Below are 16,404 nucleotides of genomic sequence, written 5' to 3'. Positions count from 1 at the left end.
TTTAAAATTATGGTAGGATACATAAAACTTATCATTTTGACCATTTAAGTATACAGTTCAGTAGTGTTAACTATATTCCCATTGTTGTGCAACTAATCTCCAGAACTCTTCTCATCTTGTAAAACTGAAACTCTATACCCATTAAACATAAAATCCTCATTCCCCCACTGCCTCCAGTCCCCAGCAACCGCCATTCTGCTTTCTGTCTCTATGAATTTGACTATTCTAGTTGTTCATATAAGTGGAATTGTACATCATTTGTCTTTTTGTGAGTGGCTTATTTCATTTTGTATAATGTCCTCAAGATTCATCCATGTTGTAGCACGTGTCAGAATATCCTTTTCTAAGGCTGTATAATATTCCATTGTGTGTGTGTGTGTGTATATATATGTATACACACACACCCCCTATTTTGTTTATTCATCCATCAAAGGGTATTTAAGTTGCATCCACCTTTGGCTATTATGAATAATGCTGTTATGAACATGAGTGTACAGATACCTGTTTAAGTTTCTGCTTTCACTTCTCTTGGGTATATATCCAGAAGTGGAATTGCTGGAGCATATGGTAGTTCTATTTTTTAATTTTTTTGAGGAATAACCATACTGTTTTCCAAAGGGGCTACACCATTTTACATTCCCACCAACAGTGCATGGAGTTGCAGTTTCTCCACATCCTCACCAATATTTATTTTGGGTTATTTTTTCATTCTTTTTAAAAATAATAGCCATCCTAATGGGTGTGAAGTTTTAATAGACTTGATTTTTAAATTCTTCCAGACTTTCTTGGGAAGAATGAATAATTAGTAAGTATTATGTATGCATCATACACTTAACCAATTGAATTATTGATATGAATGTTCAAAATTATGAGACAGTCATGGATTTCCCTGGTGGTGCCCTGGTTAAGAATCTGCCTGCCAATGCTAATGCAGGGGACACGGGTTCAATCCCTGGTCCTGGAAGATCCCACATGCCGCGGAGCAACTAAGCCTGTGTGCTGCTGGTATTGAAGGCCGTGTGCTCTAGGGTCCGTGCTCAGCAACAAAAAAAGCCACTGCAATGAGAAGCCTGCGCACCGCAACAAAGAGTAGCCCCCACTCACCACAACTAGAGAAAGCTCACACACAGCAACGAAGACCCAACGCAGCCAAAAATAAATTTAAAAAAATAAAATTAAAAACAAAAAAGAGACAGTCATAATAGCCACAAAGTTGAAACAAATCAAATGTCCATTAAGTGATAAATGGATAAAATATAGTACATTCAATGAAATATTTTTGGCAATAAATAGCATGTGCTGATACATGCTACAACATTGAAAACGTTATGCTAAGTGAGGGAAACCAGACATAAAGACCATGTATATATGGTTTTATGTATAAAGTGTCCAGAATAGATAAATGTATAGAGACAGAGAGTAAATCAGTGGTTGCCAGGGTCTGAGAGGTGGGTATAGGGGAATTCAGAATGGCTGAGGAATATGGATTTTAAGTGCAGAAAGATATGTAAAAAAATTTTAGGTAATGGACTGTCTTGTTTTCATCTCCTATTTGGAGTGTGTACAATTAAACTTTGCAAACATTTTGAAATTATAGGGAAGAGAAGTGTTTAGAACAGGATTAGGAAGAAAAGAGAATTTAGAAAAAAGTGTAATATATAGTTAGTTTTTTCCAGTGGCAGATTTTCCGTAACTTTTTAAGTTTTAGGAACACAACGTATAGTATGATCTAGTTGCTTTTAAAAATTAAAACTTTAAATATGATTCAATGTACAGCTTATTTGGAAAATAATTACAAAATTTCAAATTGAATTTATTAATTCTAGAAGCATTTAGAAATGAATGCTTAATTTGGTAGTGTTTGAAAATTCATGTCCCCTCACCCCCTTAACTTGCGTTGTGCAAATGCTTCAGTGTGCTAGAAGTTACTCATCATTTGGTTGAGGAAGAAAAATCTAATTCAGTTGCTAACTTAAATATAATCATTAAAATAATTTCATATAAATTTAGTCACATTGTTTGCCTTGCTGTGATTAGCAGATCGGGTTACAGTGCTTAGGTGATTTTGCCACAGAACATCAGATATGGAGAAATTCCATTAGGATTTATTTAAGTTTTGAAAATATGTCATTGATAGATCATTGACAGAAACCTATACTATTTTTTAAAATTAATTTATTTGTTTTTATTTTTGGCTGTGTTGTGTCTTCGTTGCTGTGCATGGGCTTTCTCTAGTTGAGGCAAGCAGGAGCTACTCCTCGTTGTGGTGGGTGGGCTTCTCATTGTCGTGGCTCCTCTTGTTGCAGAGTATGAGCTCTAGAGCGCAGGCTCAGCAGCTGCTGTGCGCGGGCCCGCCCAGCTGCTCTGCTGCATGTGGGATTCTCCCAGGCCAGGGATCGAACCCGTGTCCCCTGCATTGGCAGGTGGATTCTTAACCACTGCGCCACCAGGGAAGCGCTATACTGTTATACAAACAAATGTTATAGTTTCAAGGTACAGAGTCAGGAAGAGATGCCTTTCTGCTTCTTGCCAACCCTAAAACTTTGGATTTGTTTTGCCTTAAATCTTTGAGCAAAGAAGACAATTACTTATTTTTCATATTTACTAGGATAAATGGACAAGGCCTGTACTTTTCTGTTTTTAAGACCTGTCTGAATATCCAGTACATTTCTATCAACTTTATCTTGTAAGGATAGTAAGAAGCCACCATAATCAAAGAAGACTTAAAAAATCGCAACCCACCCAGTCATACTACACCAGACATGCGTTTTTCTTTTGGATATTAGGTATTGCTTGTTCAAAAGTAAAAAGAAATTTGCTTTCCGGGAAGGAAAGTTCTGTCTGAGAGCTAAATGCCATAGAGTTCCTATCTCTTGATAGGAAATTGACTCTTTTATGAATTAACTTCACTGTTTTCAGCTCTTTTACTACTTTTACATGCACATTTGTAACGTTGAAGGTCTGATAACTAAACCTTTGAACACCTTGTTCAGAAGATAACATTACTTTTAATTGTTTAGTTTGTGAAAAGTGCCTTTGACTACTTAAGGTGCAGCATTTTCTGGTCTCTTGCTCGTGGTTGTGTTCCTGGAAACCACTTTTTTGGTTCCCTGGGGGCAGCATCAAATAATCCAATAGCAGCTGTATCAACAGAGATGTGCTTGTATATTATTATCATTATTATCAAGTACACTGAGGATTGGACATTTTGCTCCAAAGTACTGACTTTGTTGTCTGGAATAGTAAGGGATTTGGCAAAGTTCAAAAAGAAACCAAAGGTTTTACACTGAAAAAGGAAAAATTCTAGGGACTTCCATGGTGGTCCAGTGGCTAAGACTCCGTGCTTCCAGTGCAGGGAGCCAGGGTTCAGTCCCTGGTCAGGGAACTAGAACCCACATGCCGCAACTAAAGATCCCGCCTGCCACAACTAAAGATTCTGCATGCGGCAACTGAAAGATCCCGCATGCTGCAATGAAGATCCCACGTGCCGCAACTAAGATCTGACACAGCCAAATAAATAAATAAATATTAAAAAAAAAGAAAAATGGGAAAATTCTAGTTCTTCATTAATTTGGTAAAAAGAATTTTATTTCATTAAATGATGTTTTCAGTTTATTTACACATTTAATCATTTAAAAGTATGGTATTTATTAAGAAAGATTCCATTACATTTTCATTGTGTAATGATTACAAACAATCCTTTGAATTCTAACAGGCTGTGATGTACATTTTGGCCAAATAGAATAGATAAATCCCAGTCTTTATCAACTATAGACCTTAATTAACTGTCTCAACAGTAGACATGCCGTTTCTTTCACTTTCTCGTCCAACACTTTGGTGACCATATAGCAAAAGAACGAAATGTTTCTTATGTGGTTACTAGTTAGATTCTTAAACGTATGAGTTTGTAGTAGCTTTGTTAAGAAATCTTTCAAATTTGATCACTGCTTTTCTGTTGAATATGAGCCCAAGTGATTACATTTTTGTTGAATTCCTTTCCCTTAAGGGGGCAACACTTTGGGAAATTTATACAGTTAAACTAATATTCTTGGAATCCTATGAGTAGAGGAAGGGATTTACATTATCTTATTGAGAGAATGTAATGGGAGTAATTTATTTTCCTCAAAAACCACAAAAATGACAAAATCCTGGTTTTCTGATCCTAGTGGGACGCTCTGCCTTTTAGCCTGCTCCAAAGAATTTTAGAAATTGGCTAAGCTAGGGATTTTTATTTGTACAGATTTCTTATGTATTGTATACTAAAATTGTAAACAATGACTGGAACCTTAGCTTTTGAGAATTCTGAGGGAATTAGCTATTTTAAGTAGTTATTTCCTGGCTAGAAAACAATTCATACCTTTGTGAAAGTTTTTTTTTAAGTATTATTTTAACCATATACAAATGAAAATAAAATTTATTTCATACTTACTTTTCTCCTTAAACATAGTAGACTAAACATAACTGCTTGATGATTTACTTGATAATTTACTTGATGATGTGGTATTATTTTGCTTTAATATATAATAAATACAGTGATGCTATTAGAGTTTTTTTAGTTCCTCTAACAGTTATTGAATATTCACTGTAAGACAGGTATTGTTCTAGGCATGAGATCTGTGTAGTTTTGTACTAGCATTCCCATACCTTGAAGTCTTGGCCCAATTTTATGGTTTCTCCTTCTTGCCAGTATCTGGCATAATGTTAAGAGCATAAATTCTGGTACCAGACTGTTAAAATTTGAATCCTAGTTCTACTGCTTACTAGTTGTATGACTATAAGCTATACAACACCCCTTTGCCTCAGTTTTTATGTCTGTAAGCTAGGGCCAGTGATATAACCTGTTTCATAGGGTTATTGCAAGAATTTAAAGGCATGTGAAATGTTTGAACGGTGCTTGGCACAAAGTTAGTGCTATAGAAAGTTATTAGTCATTATCACTACTATGAACATTACTATTACTATGACTTCTCAATGCTGTTTGCCCTGTTTCCTGATTTTAAATTTCTTTAATCTTAGCAAACAGATAACTAAGCTTGCTAGAACTAAGTGTAAAATAATAAATTGTATGAAAGCTGAGATTTCCTTTCAAGAAAACAAAATGTGGTGTATGCCTTGGCATTACATTTTGGCTGCCAAGAACCTTTCTTTCTTAGACATAACCTTTAATAGGTCATACTTATAAATGAGTACTGAGGAAGGAAAAACAAGAAATAAAATTTATCTTAATAAATGGGACTTGTTTTTCAGGGAAAAAGATCTTGAAGAAGCTTTGGAAGCAGGAGGTTGTGATCTTGAAACTTTGAGAAATATAATTCAAGGGAGACCACTGCCTGCTGATCTGAGGGCTAAAGTTTGGAAGGTAACTAGAAACTGAAACAAATAAAATGTAATGACTTAAGAATAATATTTTAGAATTTTTATTTTCAGTTGTCTTATTTGCAGAAGCACATGCCACACTTAGAAAGTTTATCAAACAGAGCAGCTTGCTAAAATGTGTGTTTCTGTAGTGTTTGGTATATTTAATAATTCAGGTTTTGAAAGGCAGTGCTTTCTTTTGTAGCCATTAGAAATGATGTTTATGAAGATTGTTCAGTGAAATGGGAAAATGCAACCAATGAGTAAAATAGGATATATAATTACAGATATGGAATGATCTCAGCTATGTTTTAAAAAAAAAAAGGTAGGGAGAAGAAACAGGTCTCTGGGTGTTAGAATTACAGGAGATTTTCCTTTGCTTTATTTTCTGCTTCAGCTGTTCTCTAGTACATGTGTATTATCATTTTTAAATTTTAAATTAAGATTTTTTTATGATGAAAAAAGAAGTAGTTCCCTTTGTTAAAACGTGTAAGCAAAGGATAAGATATAAAACCATCTGTTATTTACCACTTATAGGTAAAACACATAATAATGCCTTGGTGACACATCTTATTTTTTCCACTCTGCACATATATATGTAACAGAAATGGAATTACAACTGTATATAGCATTCTGAATGTTTTGTTATAGAAATTTAAAACACATACAAAAGTAGAGAGACTTGTTAGTGAACCCCCATTTACCCATCACTTAACTTTAACTGTTACCAACATTTGGCCAGTCTTGTTTGATTAGTATTCTATCCTTTCCTCCCCACCCCGCCCACTGGATTATTTTAAAGCAGATCCTTGGTAGCACACTCAAATATTTTAGTATGAGTGTCTAAAAGATAAAGACTTTTAAAATAACCATAACACTATTAAATTGAAAAGAATAGTAATTCCTTAATGTGTCCTCACATGGCTGAAGGGACAAGGGAGCTAACTGGGGTTTCTTTTATAAGGGGGCTAGGGCTTCCCTGGTGGCGCAGTGGTTGAGAGTCTGCCTGCCGATGCAGGGGACACGGGTTCATGCCCCAGTCTGGGAAGATCCCACATGCCGCAGAGCAGCTGGGCCTGCGCGTCCGGAGCCTGTGCTCCACAACGGGAGAGGCCACAACAGTGAGAGGCCCACGTACCGCAAAAAAAAAAAAGGTTATAAGGGGGCTAATCCCATTCATGAGTGCTCCACCCTCATGTCCTAATCACCTCTCAGAGGCTCTGCCTGTAATTACCAAAACATCGGGGATTAGGTTTCAACAAAATGAATTTGGGTGAGGGGACACAAACATTCAGTCTATAGCATTAATGATGTTTGCTTGAAATAAATTTACGTATATAATTATGTAAATATTTTGTGTAATTCATTTTATTCACTGGATTAACATGAAGTAGTAAAATTTGATATAGATACATTACTTTGTAATCTTTGAAGTGTGCATTATTCCTAAATTCAGGCCTCCATTATTATAGCATATTTTCCGAGAATGAGAAATAACATATGAAGCTATTTGCTTTTTTAAATCTTTCTTCCAGATTGCTCTAAATGTTGCAGGAAAAGGAGATAGTTTGGCATCCTGGGATGGTATTTTAGACCTGCCAGAACAGAACACTATTCACAAAGATTGTCTGGAGTTTATTGGTAAGTTTAATAATTGTTTTCAAACAGTGAAAACATTTTCAAATAATAATTTTTGGTTGGAGGAGTTGCTCTTTAGTAGAATTAACTTGTTATAATTTGGGATATGTTGAATTTGTAAAGGGCTAATAAATAGCTTTAGAACTTCTCTTTTGAAATTCTTATGAAATAATGTCTAATATTTTAAGAGAGTCTGATTTTTAGTGTTTCTTTTGCATTATGTTTGATTAAACATTAACATAGTTATGTTTAATTCTTCAAGTACCTTTACAGTTTTGTGGCAGTTTTAAAATTGGTTTTTGGATAATTGAAGATCTGTATGATTGTATACAGTCCTCAGATTTAAGGGGGCTGTGTTCCAAAAGTATCTGTAAGTTGTAAGTCACGATCTGCTATAGAAAAAGTATTGTAAATCATGGGTGAATAGGTTTCCAATCACCCCACAAGGTCTTTTGAAGATTAAATTAATTTGGTTTATATTTTTCTTTTTTAATTTATCTATAGTCCATTGGTCTTTTTGTTTCTCTCTCTGTCACATTTTAGTTAAATTATTGGCTAAATAGGCTTTTATGTGCTAACCTCAACAGAAACATTATTGCTGATGTGGGCAAAGGAAAGGGAATTTGTGGTGGAGAATGAATCACTTTCCATCCCCTTGACAAAGCTGTAGTGGCAGCTGCCCATTTTGGGGCAGATGATAATCCGTTATTTGGAAAACACTTTTTTGCTTTCCAGGAATGCAGGTTATGCCTACCTTTCCTGCTTCAGATTATCCATTCTTGTATATATCTATATGTTATATAGATATATATAAGATATATATATCTATAACATATATATAGGTCAAGTGTTATTAAGTTAGTAAATACTGAATAGCTAGTGAATATGAATAAGTATAAGGAAAAATGTACTTTTATGTAGTTCTATTTTGCCCTTGACATACTCTAAATATAGTAAGATAGTATTGTATGTTTGTAACCCAGTATTTTGTCCAATAACTGAGCATCTAACAGGCCCTTGGTAACTTTATTTTGACACTTATTTTCTAGACCAGCTTTCAGTGCCTGAAGAGAAGGCAGCAGAATTACTTCTGGATATTGAATCTGTAATTACCTTTTATTGTAAATCACGTAACATTAAATATAGCACATCCCTTAGCTGGATACATCTACTCAAACCACTGGTGCATCTTCAACTGCCACGCAGCGATTTATACAACTGCTTTTATGCTGTCATGAATAAGTACATTCCCAGGTAAAATATGATTTAGTTATTACACTTTTAAAAATGAATAAAGGTCTAGTTTGTTTTGAACTAAAGTTGTTAGATTTATTTTGATGGTAAAGTAAAAGGTTCAAATAATTTTTAAGGTTGTTTGAATCATAATTGTTATTTGACTTTATTTTTGTGGTTATAAACATTTTTTAAAGGATTCTTTAGTTAAGAATTTATGCAATGGAATATTACTTAGCCATAAAAAGGAACGAAATTGGGTCATTTGTAGAGACGTGGATGGACCTAGAGTTTGTCATACAGAGTGAAGTAAGTCAGAAAGAGAAAAACAAATATCGTATATTAATGTATATATGTGGAATCTAGAAAAATGGTACAGATGAACCTATTTGCAGGGCAGGAATAGAGACGCAGATGTAGAGAACCGGAGGGTAAGGGGGAGTGGGATGAATTGGGAGATTTAGATTGACATATATACATTAACGTGTAAAATAGATAGCTAGTGGGAACCTGCTGTATAGCACAGGGAGCTCAGCTCAGTGCTTTTAGATTGACATATATACATTAACTTGTAAAATAGATAGCTAGTGGGAACCTGCTGTATAGCACAGGGAGCTCAGCTCGGTGCTCTGTGATGACCTAGGTGGGTGGGATGGGGGTGGGGTGAGAGGGAGGTCCAAGAGGGAGGGGGTATATGTATACATATAGCTGATTCACTTCGTCATACAGCAGAAGCTAACACAGCATTGTAAAGCAATTATACTCCAATTTAAAAAAAAGTAATTTATGCTTCTAGGGTTTATATATGCAGTATAACTCTTCATAGTTTTTTGATTTCTTTACTTATAAAACAGTAACATTATAGTGTCTAAGTAAAAAGTAAAATTTTTGGAGTGCTGCTACTTTAAATGAGGTGCTGGGGTTACAGCTTGGAATATAGTCCTAGAAATACAGGCGTTGAACAAGTAATTAGAACTGCGCTGAGTGTCAGGAAGGTGAAATATAGAGTACTATGGGAATGTATAATGGGGTGACGTAACTTTCCCTGGAGGTCAGGGAGGTCGCCTCTGGGAACGTGACACTTAAGTTGAGTCTAGACAGATGTGTAGGTCGTTGTGGGAGGCAGGGGAAAGGAGGTGGGTAGTAGCAGGTGTGGCACTTACGAGGCCAGAAAGAATTCTTGTAGTTCTCAGTGCTCTGGATCAGGTAGTCAGGATTTTAGAGCCAAAAGGAACTTTTGACATAATCTAGACCAGTGGTTTGGCTGCACAGTGAACCTTTGATGCACATTGGAATCATTGGGGGGAGTTCTTAAAAATTCTGATGCCTGTTTACATACCTGACTAATTAAATCACATCTCTGAGGAGGACATCGGTGCACTGATGTTTGTTTAGGTTTAGAGCTTCTCGGTTGATTGCAGTGTGCAGCTATTCTGGAGCTTGATAGTTAAATGACTACCATTTTTTTCTGCTTTTCTGCACGATAACACACTATGTTAGGTGTAGGTCCTTTGTGTATTTTCTCATTTAAACAGTGACCACTGTAAGGTATGTATCTGATTTACAGCTGCAGAAACTGAGGCAAAGAAAGACATTAAATGACTTATTCAGGATTACACTTCTGCTGTATGACTGAGTCAGGATTTGAACCTAAGTTTGATTGGACACCTGTGCTTTAAATAATAAGTTTCTCCACCCTCGTTGCTTATTAGAATCAACTGAAGAACTTTTTTTCCTTTTTCTTTTATAGCTTAAAGTATCATTCACATATTACAAAATTCATTCTTTTAGTATGTACAATTCAGTGGTTTTTAGTATGCTCACAGAGTTGTGCAAACATAGCCACAATCATTTTTAGAATGTTTGTCACCCCCAAAAGAAACCCCAATACTCATTAGCAGTCAACTCTCCGTTTTCCCCTAACACTCTCAGCCCTAGGCAACCACTTATCTTTCTCTATGGATTTGCCTATTTTATATAAATGGAATCATATAATATGTGGTCTTTTGTGACTACCTTCTTTCACTTAGTATAGTGTTTTAAGGATTCATCCACATTATGGCATATATCATTACTTACTTTTTTTTTTTTTTTTTTTTTTTCGGTATGCGGGCCTCTCAGTGTTGTGGCCTCTCCCGTTGCAGAGCACAGGCTCTGGACGTGCAGGCTCAGCAGCCATGGCTCACGGGCCCAGCCGCTCGGTGGCATGTGGGATCCTCCTGGACCGGGGCACGAACCCGTGTCCCCTGCATCGGCAGGCGGACTCTCAACCACTGCGCCACCAGGGAAGCCCTACTTACTTCTTTTTATTGCCAAGTAATATCTCATTGTATGCACAATATAAATAAAATACCACATTTTATTTACTCATGCAACAGTTGCTAGACATTTGGATTGTTTTCACTTTTTAGCTATTATGAATAATGCATTTGTGAACATTTGTGTACAAGTTTTTATGTGGACATGTATTTCATTTCTTTTGGGTATATACCTAGGAGTGGAAATGTTGAATCATATGGTAAATCTGTGTTTAACCTTTTGAGGAATTGCCAGATTTTTCTACAATTTTATATTCCCACCAGCAGTGAATGAAGATCCCAGTTTCTATGCATCCTTGTCAACATTTTTTTAAAAATTATAGCCAGACTGAGTGTGAAGTGGTATCTCATTATGGTTTTGATTTGCATTTCCCTGACAGCTAATGATTTTCTGCATTTTTTCATGTGCTAAGTGACAATTTGTATATCTTCTTTGGAGAAAATAAATGTCGGTTCAGCCAAAGAACTTTTAAAACATACTGGTTCTTGAAGTTTCAAATATAAATAGACTACGTAGAGCCATGTAGGGTTTTTTTGTTTTTGTTTTAACTCCCAGGTGATTCTAGTGTACTCCAGAGTGGAGAACCTCTGTGCTACCTGGAAGCGATAGTGCTTCATGTTAGGAAAACAGACCCAGAGATGCCAGAATACAGGGCTAAGGTCATGGTAAAGCTGAGACTGGAATTCATATTTGGGAGTCATTCTGTTATACTAAGTCTCTCAACTGCTTATATTTTACCACCTCTCAGTGTAACAGAGCTAGTAATAGCAAGGGACATGATATTCCATCTTTTTCTCTACAGAATGTTGGCGGTGATAGTTACTAATAGAGGGATTGGGGTTTACATTGAGCTGTGTAACATACCGTCTTGTCAGGTTCCTCTAGTTACTGTTTCCATGAGTTCCACATGTAACACAGTACTCCAGCCAGGGTCAGTGTTAATACCCCTGCATAGGGCCCAGCCCCACAAAATGTTGCTAGAACAACTCCACTATAATATATCTTCTTATTACAGATTCAGATATAACATGGGTAGAATTCTATCAAGCACAGTGCTTTGCAGTGGAGAGTAACTTTGTAATACACAGCTATTAAATGAATAGATGCTGTTGCAATGGCTGACTCTCTGAGATGTTCCACTTTTTCTGATGCAAACTAGGCAATTGTCCTTACAGTGTATGTCCCTACTCTGCTTACAACCTGTGTTTATGTGTTTTGTTTTAGCAGTCTGTTGCCTTGCATATGTAGAGTGGGGAAAGTATTCAGACTAAGGAGGAGGTAATCTTGCCAATATGAATCCACTTCTGTCTTTGGGCATCTGAATTACCAATTTAGGGCTATTTCTACAAAACTTCCCTGTTATCTGCAGTATTAGAAAATGGTAGATAGAGGGTCATACCAAATCCTGGCATTGACCTTAGAGCTTAGTTTTGTAGAAATTATTTTTCATTATTCCCATTGGAATAGCATTTTGAAACATTCTTTATCAATGCTTTTATGTTAAAACTGACATTCATTTCATTAACTTTTTTGCATGAAGCCTTTTACCTTGTTTCAGTGGTTTTTTTTTTCTTTGGCCATGCCCTGCAGCATGCAGGATCCTAGTTCCCCGACCAGGGATCAAACCCCCACCCCCTGCAGTGGAAGCGTGGAGTTCCAACCACTAGACTGCCAGGGAAGTCCTTCCGTTTTTTTATAATTTGCTTTTTTTAGACTGTATATCTACCAAAATACCACTTGTTGAAATATTAAATTACATATGTGGAAGGGTAGTATGCATAATGGTTTAATGCCCAGTTTCTGTGTACAAGTCTTAGCTCCATCACTTATTAGCTACATGACCTTGGGTGGACTGCTTGACCGCAGCTAAGCCTCATTTTTCTCATCTGTAAAGTGAAGATGATATAGTATCTTTCACAGTTGCCTGTAAAGATAAAATGAGGTAACTTTGTAAAGTGTCTATTGTAGTGTCTGGCACATGGTATTTCCTCAATAAATACTGACTTTTATTATGATGGCCTGTGCTTTGAGCTGTTTAAATTTTTTAAAATTTTTAATGATTTATGAGACATTGGGGAACAAGGTAAGAAGTAGTACAGTTACTCAATAAGGTCAGTGTTTGGCACCTCCCAGGATTCACTCTGAGCACCTGATACCCAGGCCACTTCAACAGCTTCTAAGGCTCTGGGTCCGCTATTTTGGAATGTTCATCTGTGGCCATTTCAGACTTGTACCTTTGCTGAAGGATTTCTAATTGAGTACATTAACTGTGGAGCTAACCTGAAGCCTTTCTAGGAGTTTCTTCTTATTTGGCAGGGAAGAAGGGAGCTGGACTTCCTCAGGACTCTCCAGATATCCTTTTGGGATCCAAAACTTATCAAAATAACCTAAGTGGTCCCACTGTTTTCATTGGTCCTTGTAGTTCTTTCTCCTGAGTGCTGCCTGGGTTCACCTGGAAAGATTCTGCCTAGAGTTGGCTGTAGACCTGATGTTTCTACAGACTTTCTTTCAGGTCAGGTATATTAGGTGTTAGCAAGAGAGGTCTGCCCGGTTGTATCAGGCAGGCTTGCTGTTGTCAGTGCTGTGGTGTTCAGATGTTCTGGGGTAGGGAGGGGAGGTGGGTACTGCAGGAGGATTGGTTACTGACATGATCATTTCTGACCTATTAATGCAAGAAACTTTGCTTCTTTTGTTTTTTAGGGATTGTTCCCTGAAGGGGAGACCATTTCATCTTTTCCGATTGCTCATCCAGTACCATGAGCCAGAGCTTTGTTCTTTTCTTGATACAAAGAAAATTACTCCAGACTCCTATGCACTCAACTGGGTAATAAAGTGAAAGTAGGAGCACTTAATGAAAAATAGCTTTCTATAAAACTATAGTTAGGTGTTTTTTTTCCCCCAAGGAAGAGAAAGAAAAGCACTAAATTATAGACTCTTACTATTTAAACCAAAGGAGTAAAATTATTGGCATTTCAAAAATGATTTTTTTTGCTCTTCACTTACATTATACATTAGTTTAAATTATTTAATATGAAGTTTAGCCTTTTGTTGTTTTACAAATATATGTAAATATGTGTGATATATTTACTTATGTATAATATATATGTAATATATATAAATATATATGTATCAGTTCACTTTAAAACTGTAATGAAATTGTTGATAGTATGTATAAGAATTGATATCCAATGACAAGGAAAATAACAAGATTATCAAGTGATTAATATAAAAGAATATAAAGTACATCTCAGGGACTTTCCTTGTGGCGCAGTGGTTAAGAATCCGCCTGCCAATGCAGGGGACATGGTTTCGAGCCCTGGGCTGGGAAGATCCCACATGCCACGGAGCAACTAAGCCCGTGTGCCACAACTACTGAGCCTGCGCCCTACAGCCCGTGAGGCACAACTACTGATCCCACACACCACAACTACTGAAACCTGTGTGCCCTAGAGCCCGTGCTCTGCAACAAAAGAAACCACCTCAATGAGAAGGCCGCGCACTGCAACAAAGAGTAGCCCCTGCTCGCTGCAACTAGGAAAAGTCCGCGCACAGCAATGAAGACCCAACACAGCCAAAAAAAAAATTAATAAATTAAAAAAAATTTAATAAAAGTACATCTCAGTACTCTGTCATTCTATATTTGTCTTTTTATTTTTTTTAATTTTATTTATTTTTGGCTGTGTTGGGTCTTCATTGTTGCGCGTGGGCTTTCTCTAGTTGCGGTGAGCGGGGGCTACTCTTCGTTGCGGTGCGCGGGCTTCTCATTGTGCTGGCTTCTCTTATTGTAGAGCACTGGCCCTAGGCGCGTGGGCTTCAGTAGTTGCGGTGCGTGGGCTCAGTAGTTGTGGCGCACGGGCTTAGTTGCTCCGCAGCATGTGGGATCTTCCCGGACCATGGCTCAAACCCGTGTCCCCTGCATTGGCAGGTGGATTCTTAACCACTGTGCCACCAGGGAATCCCTATATTTGTATTTTGAAATGGGAAGTTTTATTATTCTAGGTCAGTGGTTCTTAAACCTTTTGGTCTCAGGACCTCTTACACTCAACATTTATTGAGCTACAATTTATGTGGATTATGTTGGTTAGAAATTAAGAAATTTTAACCATTTATTAATTCATTTAGAAGTAGTGATAAATCCAATACATGTTAACATAAATAGCCTATTTTTAAATGAAAATTAACTATTTTCCAAAAAGAAAATCAGAATAGTGACATTTTTTAATATTTTTGAAAATCTCAATATTTGGTTAGAGCACAGGCAGGTACATTCTCATATCTACTTCTCTATTTAATCTGTGATGATACCATATTTCATGTAGCCTTTGGAAAATTCTGTTGTTCATTTGTGAGAAAATGAATATGAAAAAGGCAAAATCTAAGTAGTATTATGAAAATAGCTTTGACATCACAAATACCCTGTAAATACTCTTGGGGACTTCCAAGGCTCCTCAGACCATACTCTGCTCTTCTAGGGTAACTTGAAGATCTTTCTAAAACAGTGATTGGGTTCTAGAAGAATATACGTATATTCAAAATTTTTAATGTATTCCTTGATCATGTCTTACGTAGCTTTTCTTCAGGAAGGATTCCATTTCTGCCACTTATTAACCATGTGATTTAATACACTTAGCCTCTGAGCTTCGATTTCTTCATCTGTAAAATGGAACTAATAAATAGTACCTATCTCAGAAGGTGATGAGATGAGTAATGAGGAAATGGTGACTAGAGAGTCGCAACTGGTTTCAGCTCTGGCATACTAAATCTCATACTGCAGCAGCGTATTCTTTCATTCCCTCTCGGCTGCAGTCTTCTCACTTTGAGTAAAAATAATAAAATTGTAGTTTCTCTGAGATTCATATGTTGCTATTAAATCTACTTATTTGTGTTGAAGTAAGAAACTGTCTTTTAAGCATTCTGATACGTTAATGGAGATCTCTCTTGTCACGTCATGCCTGGGAAATGCCATTTCTGCGACCAGAACTCTGAAGTAGTACTCAGTGCTGCTAGCAGATTTTAACTGAGCACTGAAACTACCAGGTTCACTTTGTCAGTGCCCCAAGTAGTTCATTCTTGCTACTAGTATCATGTCTATGGAATGGAGTCTTTTTTTTTTTTTTCAATCATGAGATGAAACAAAACGAATTCCTAAAATTTGAGAACTCATAACTGTGAATGATGCAGTGGTAGCTTTAGTTTAGCTAACTGAATTTAATGATGACCATATCTTGCTATTCTGTTTGTATTTGCAGCTTCTGTATTTGTAATAGTAATTTTTTAACAGTTATAGAAAACATTAGAAGCATTATGTACTTTAAAAGCTTTGTGGTCAACTGTAATAGCAGTTACATCAGCTGTGGAGTGTCCAGCTTTTTCTAGCCCAAACATCATCATTTACTAGCTCTGTGATGTTAGGAAGGTTATTTAATAGATGTCTGTTTTCTTACCTATAATATGGGAGGAAAATGTCTATTTTGAAGGACTATTGTGAGAATATTTAGAATAAGAGATATTTAATAAAAGATAAGTGGCAGTAATTTAGTACCTGGCACAAAATATTCACTAAATGTACGTGTTCTCATTAGCTCTCTTTAGCCATTAAGAATGTTTGAAATTTAACTTCTAGATGGAATTGTTTCTGTATCTAATAAAAATAGAATAATCTAAAAATATCACTGAATTTATGCAATTTAAAACACAGTTGGGCTCTAGAGGAACTTACACATTAACAGTTCTTTTATTTGAAGTAGAAAACCATAGAGCTCCTGAAATGTTTTGAGGGACATGAATGTTGTCTCATCTGTTTCAAATGATGTACAAAGTAAGATTGGGGAACAATTTGTCTTTAAATTGTCCTTACAA

General features: G+C 36.4%; 1 protein-coding gene across 5 annotated transcripts in view; it reads left to right on the top strand.

Annotated features, from left to right (window-relative positions):
* Positions 1-16,404, top strand: part of TBC1D23 (TBC1 domain family member 23) — a 65,499-nt gene that overhangs the window by 21,740 nt on the left and 27,355 nt on the right. For 2 of the 5 annotated variants that reach the window (XM_082625204.1, XM_082625202.1), the window contains exons 2-6: positions 5,248-5,359; positions 6,891-6,996; positions 8,043-8,247; positions 10,348-10,542; positions 13,246-13,369. In XM_082625204.1, coding sequence (XP_082481330.1) covers positions 5,248-5,359; positions 6,891-6,996; positions 8,043-8,247; positions 10,348-10,542; positions 13,246-13,369 — 742 coding nt within the window. Of the gene's footprint in view, positions 1-5,247; positions 5,360-6,890; positions 6,997-8,042; positions 8,248-10,347; positions 10,543-13,245; positions 13,384-16,404 lie in introns of those variants that run through there. The other 3 variants (XM_082625205.1, XM_082625203.1, XM_082625206.1) reach the window with 2 other exon arrangements.

This window comes from Mesoplodon mirus, assembly GCF_964341445.2.
Source record: "Mesoplodon mirus genome assembly, chromosome: 6".
NCBI classification, from domain to species: domain Eukaryota; kingdom Metazoa; phylum Chordata; class Mammalia; order Artiodactyla; family Ziphiidae; genus Mesoplodon; species Mesoplodon mirus.
The sequence above is the reverse complement of the archived record's forward strand: the minus strand, read 5'-3'. Positions and strand labels throughout refer to the sequence as shown.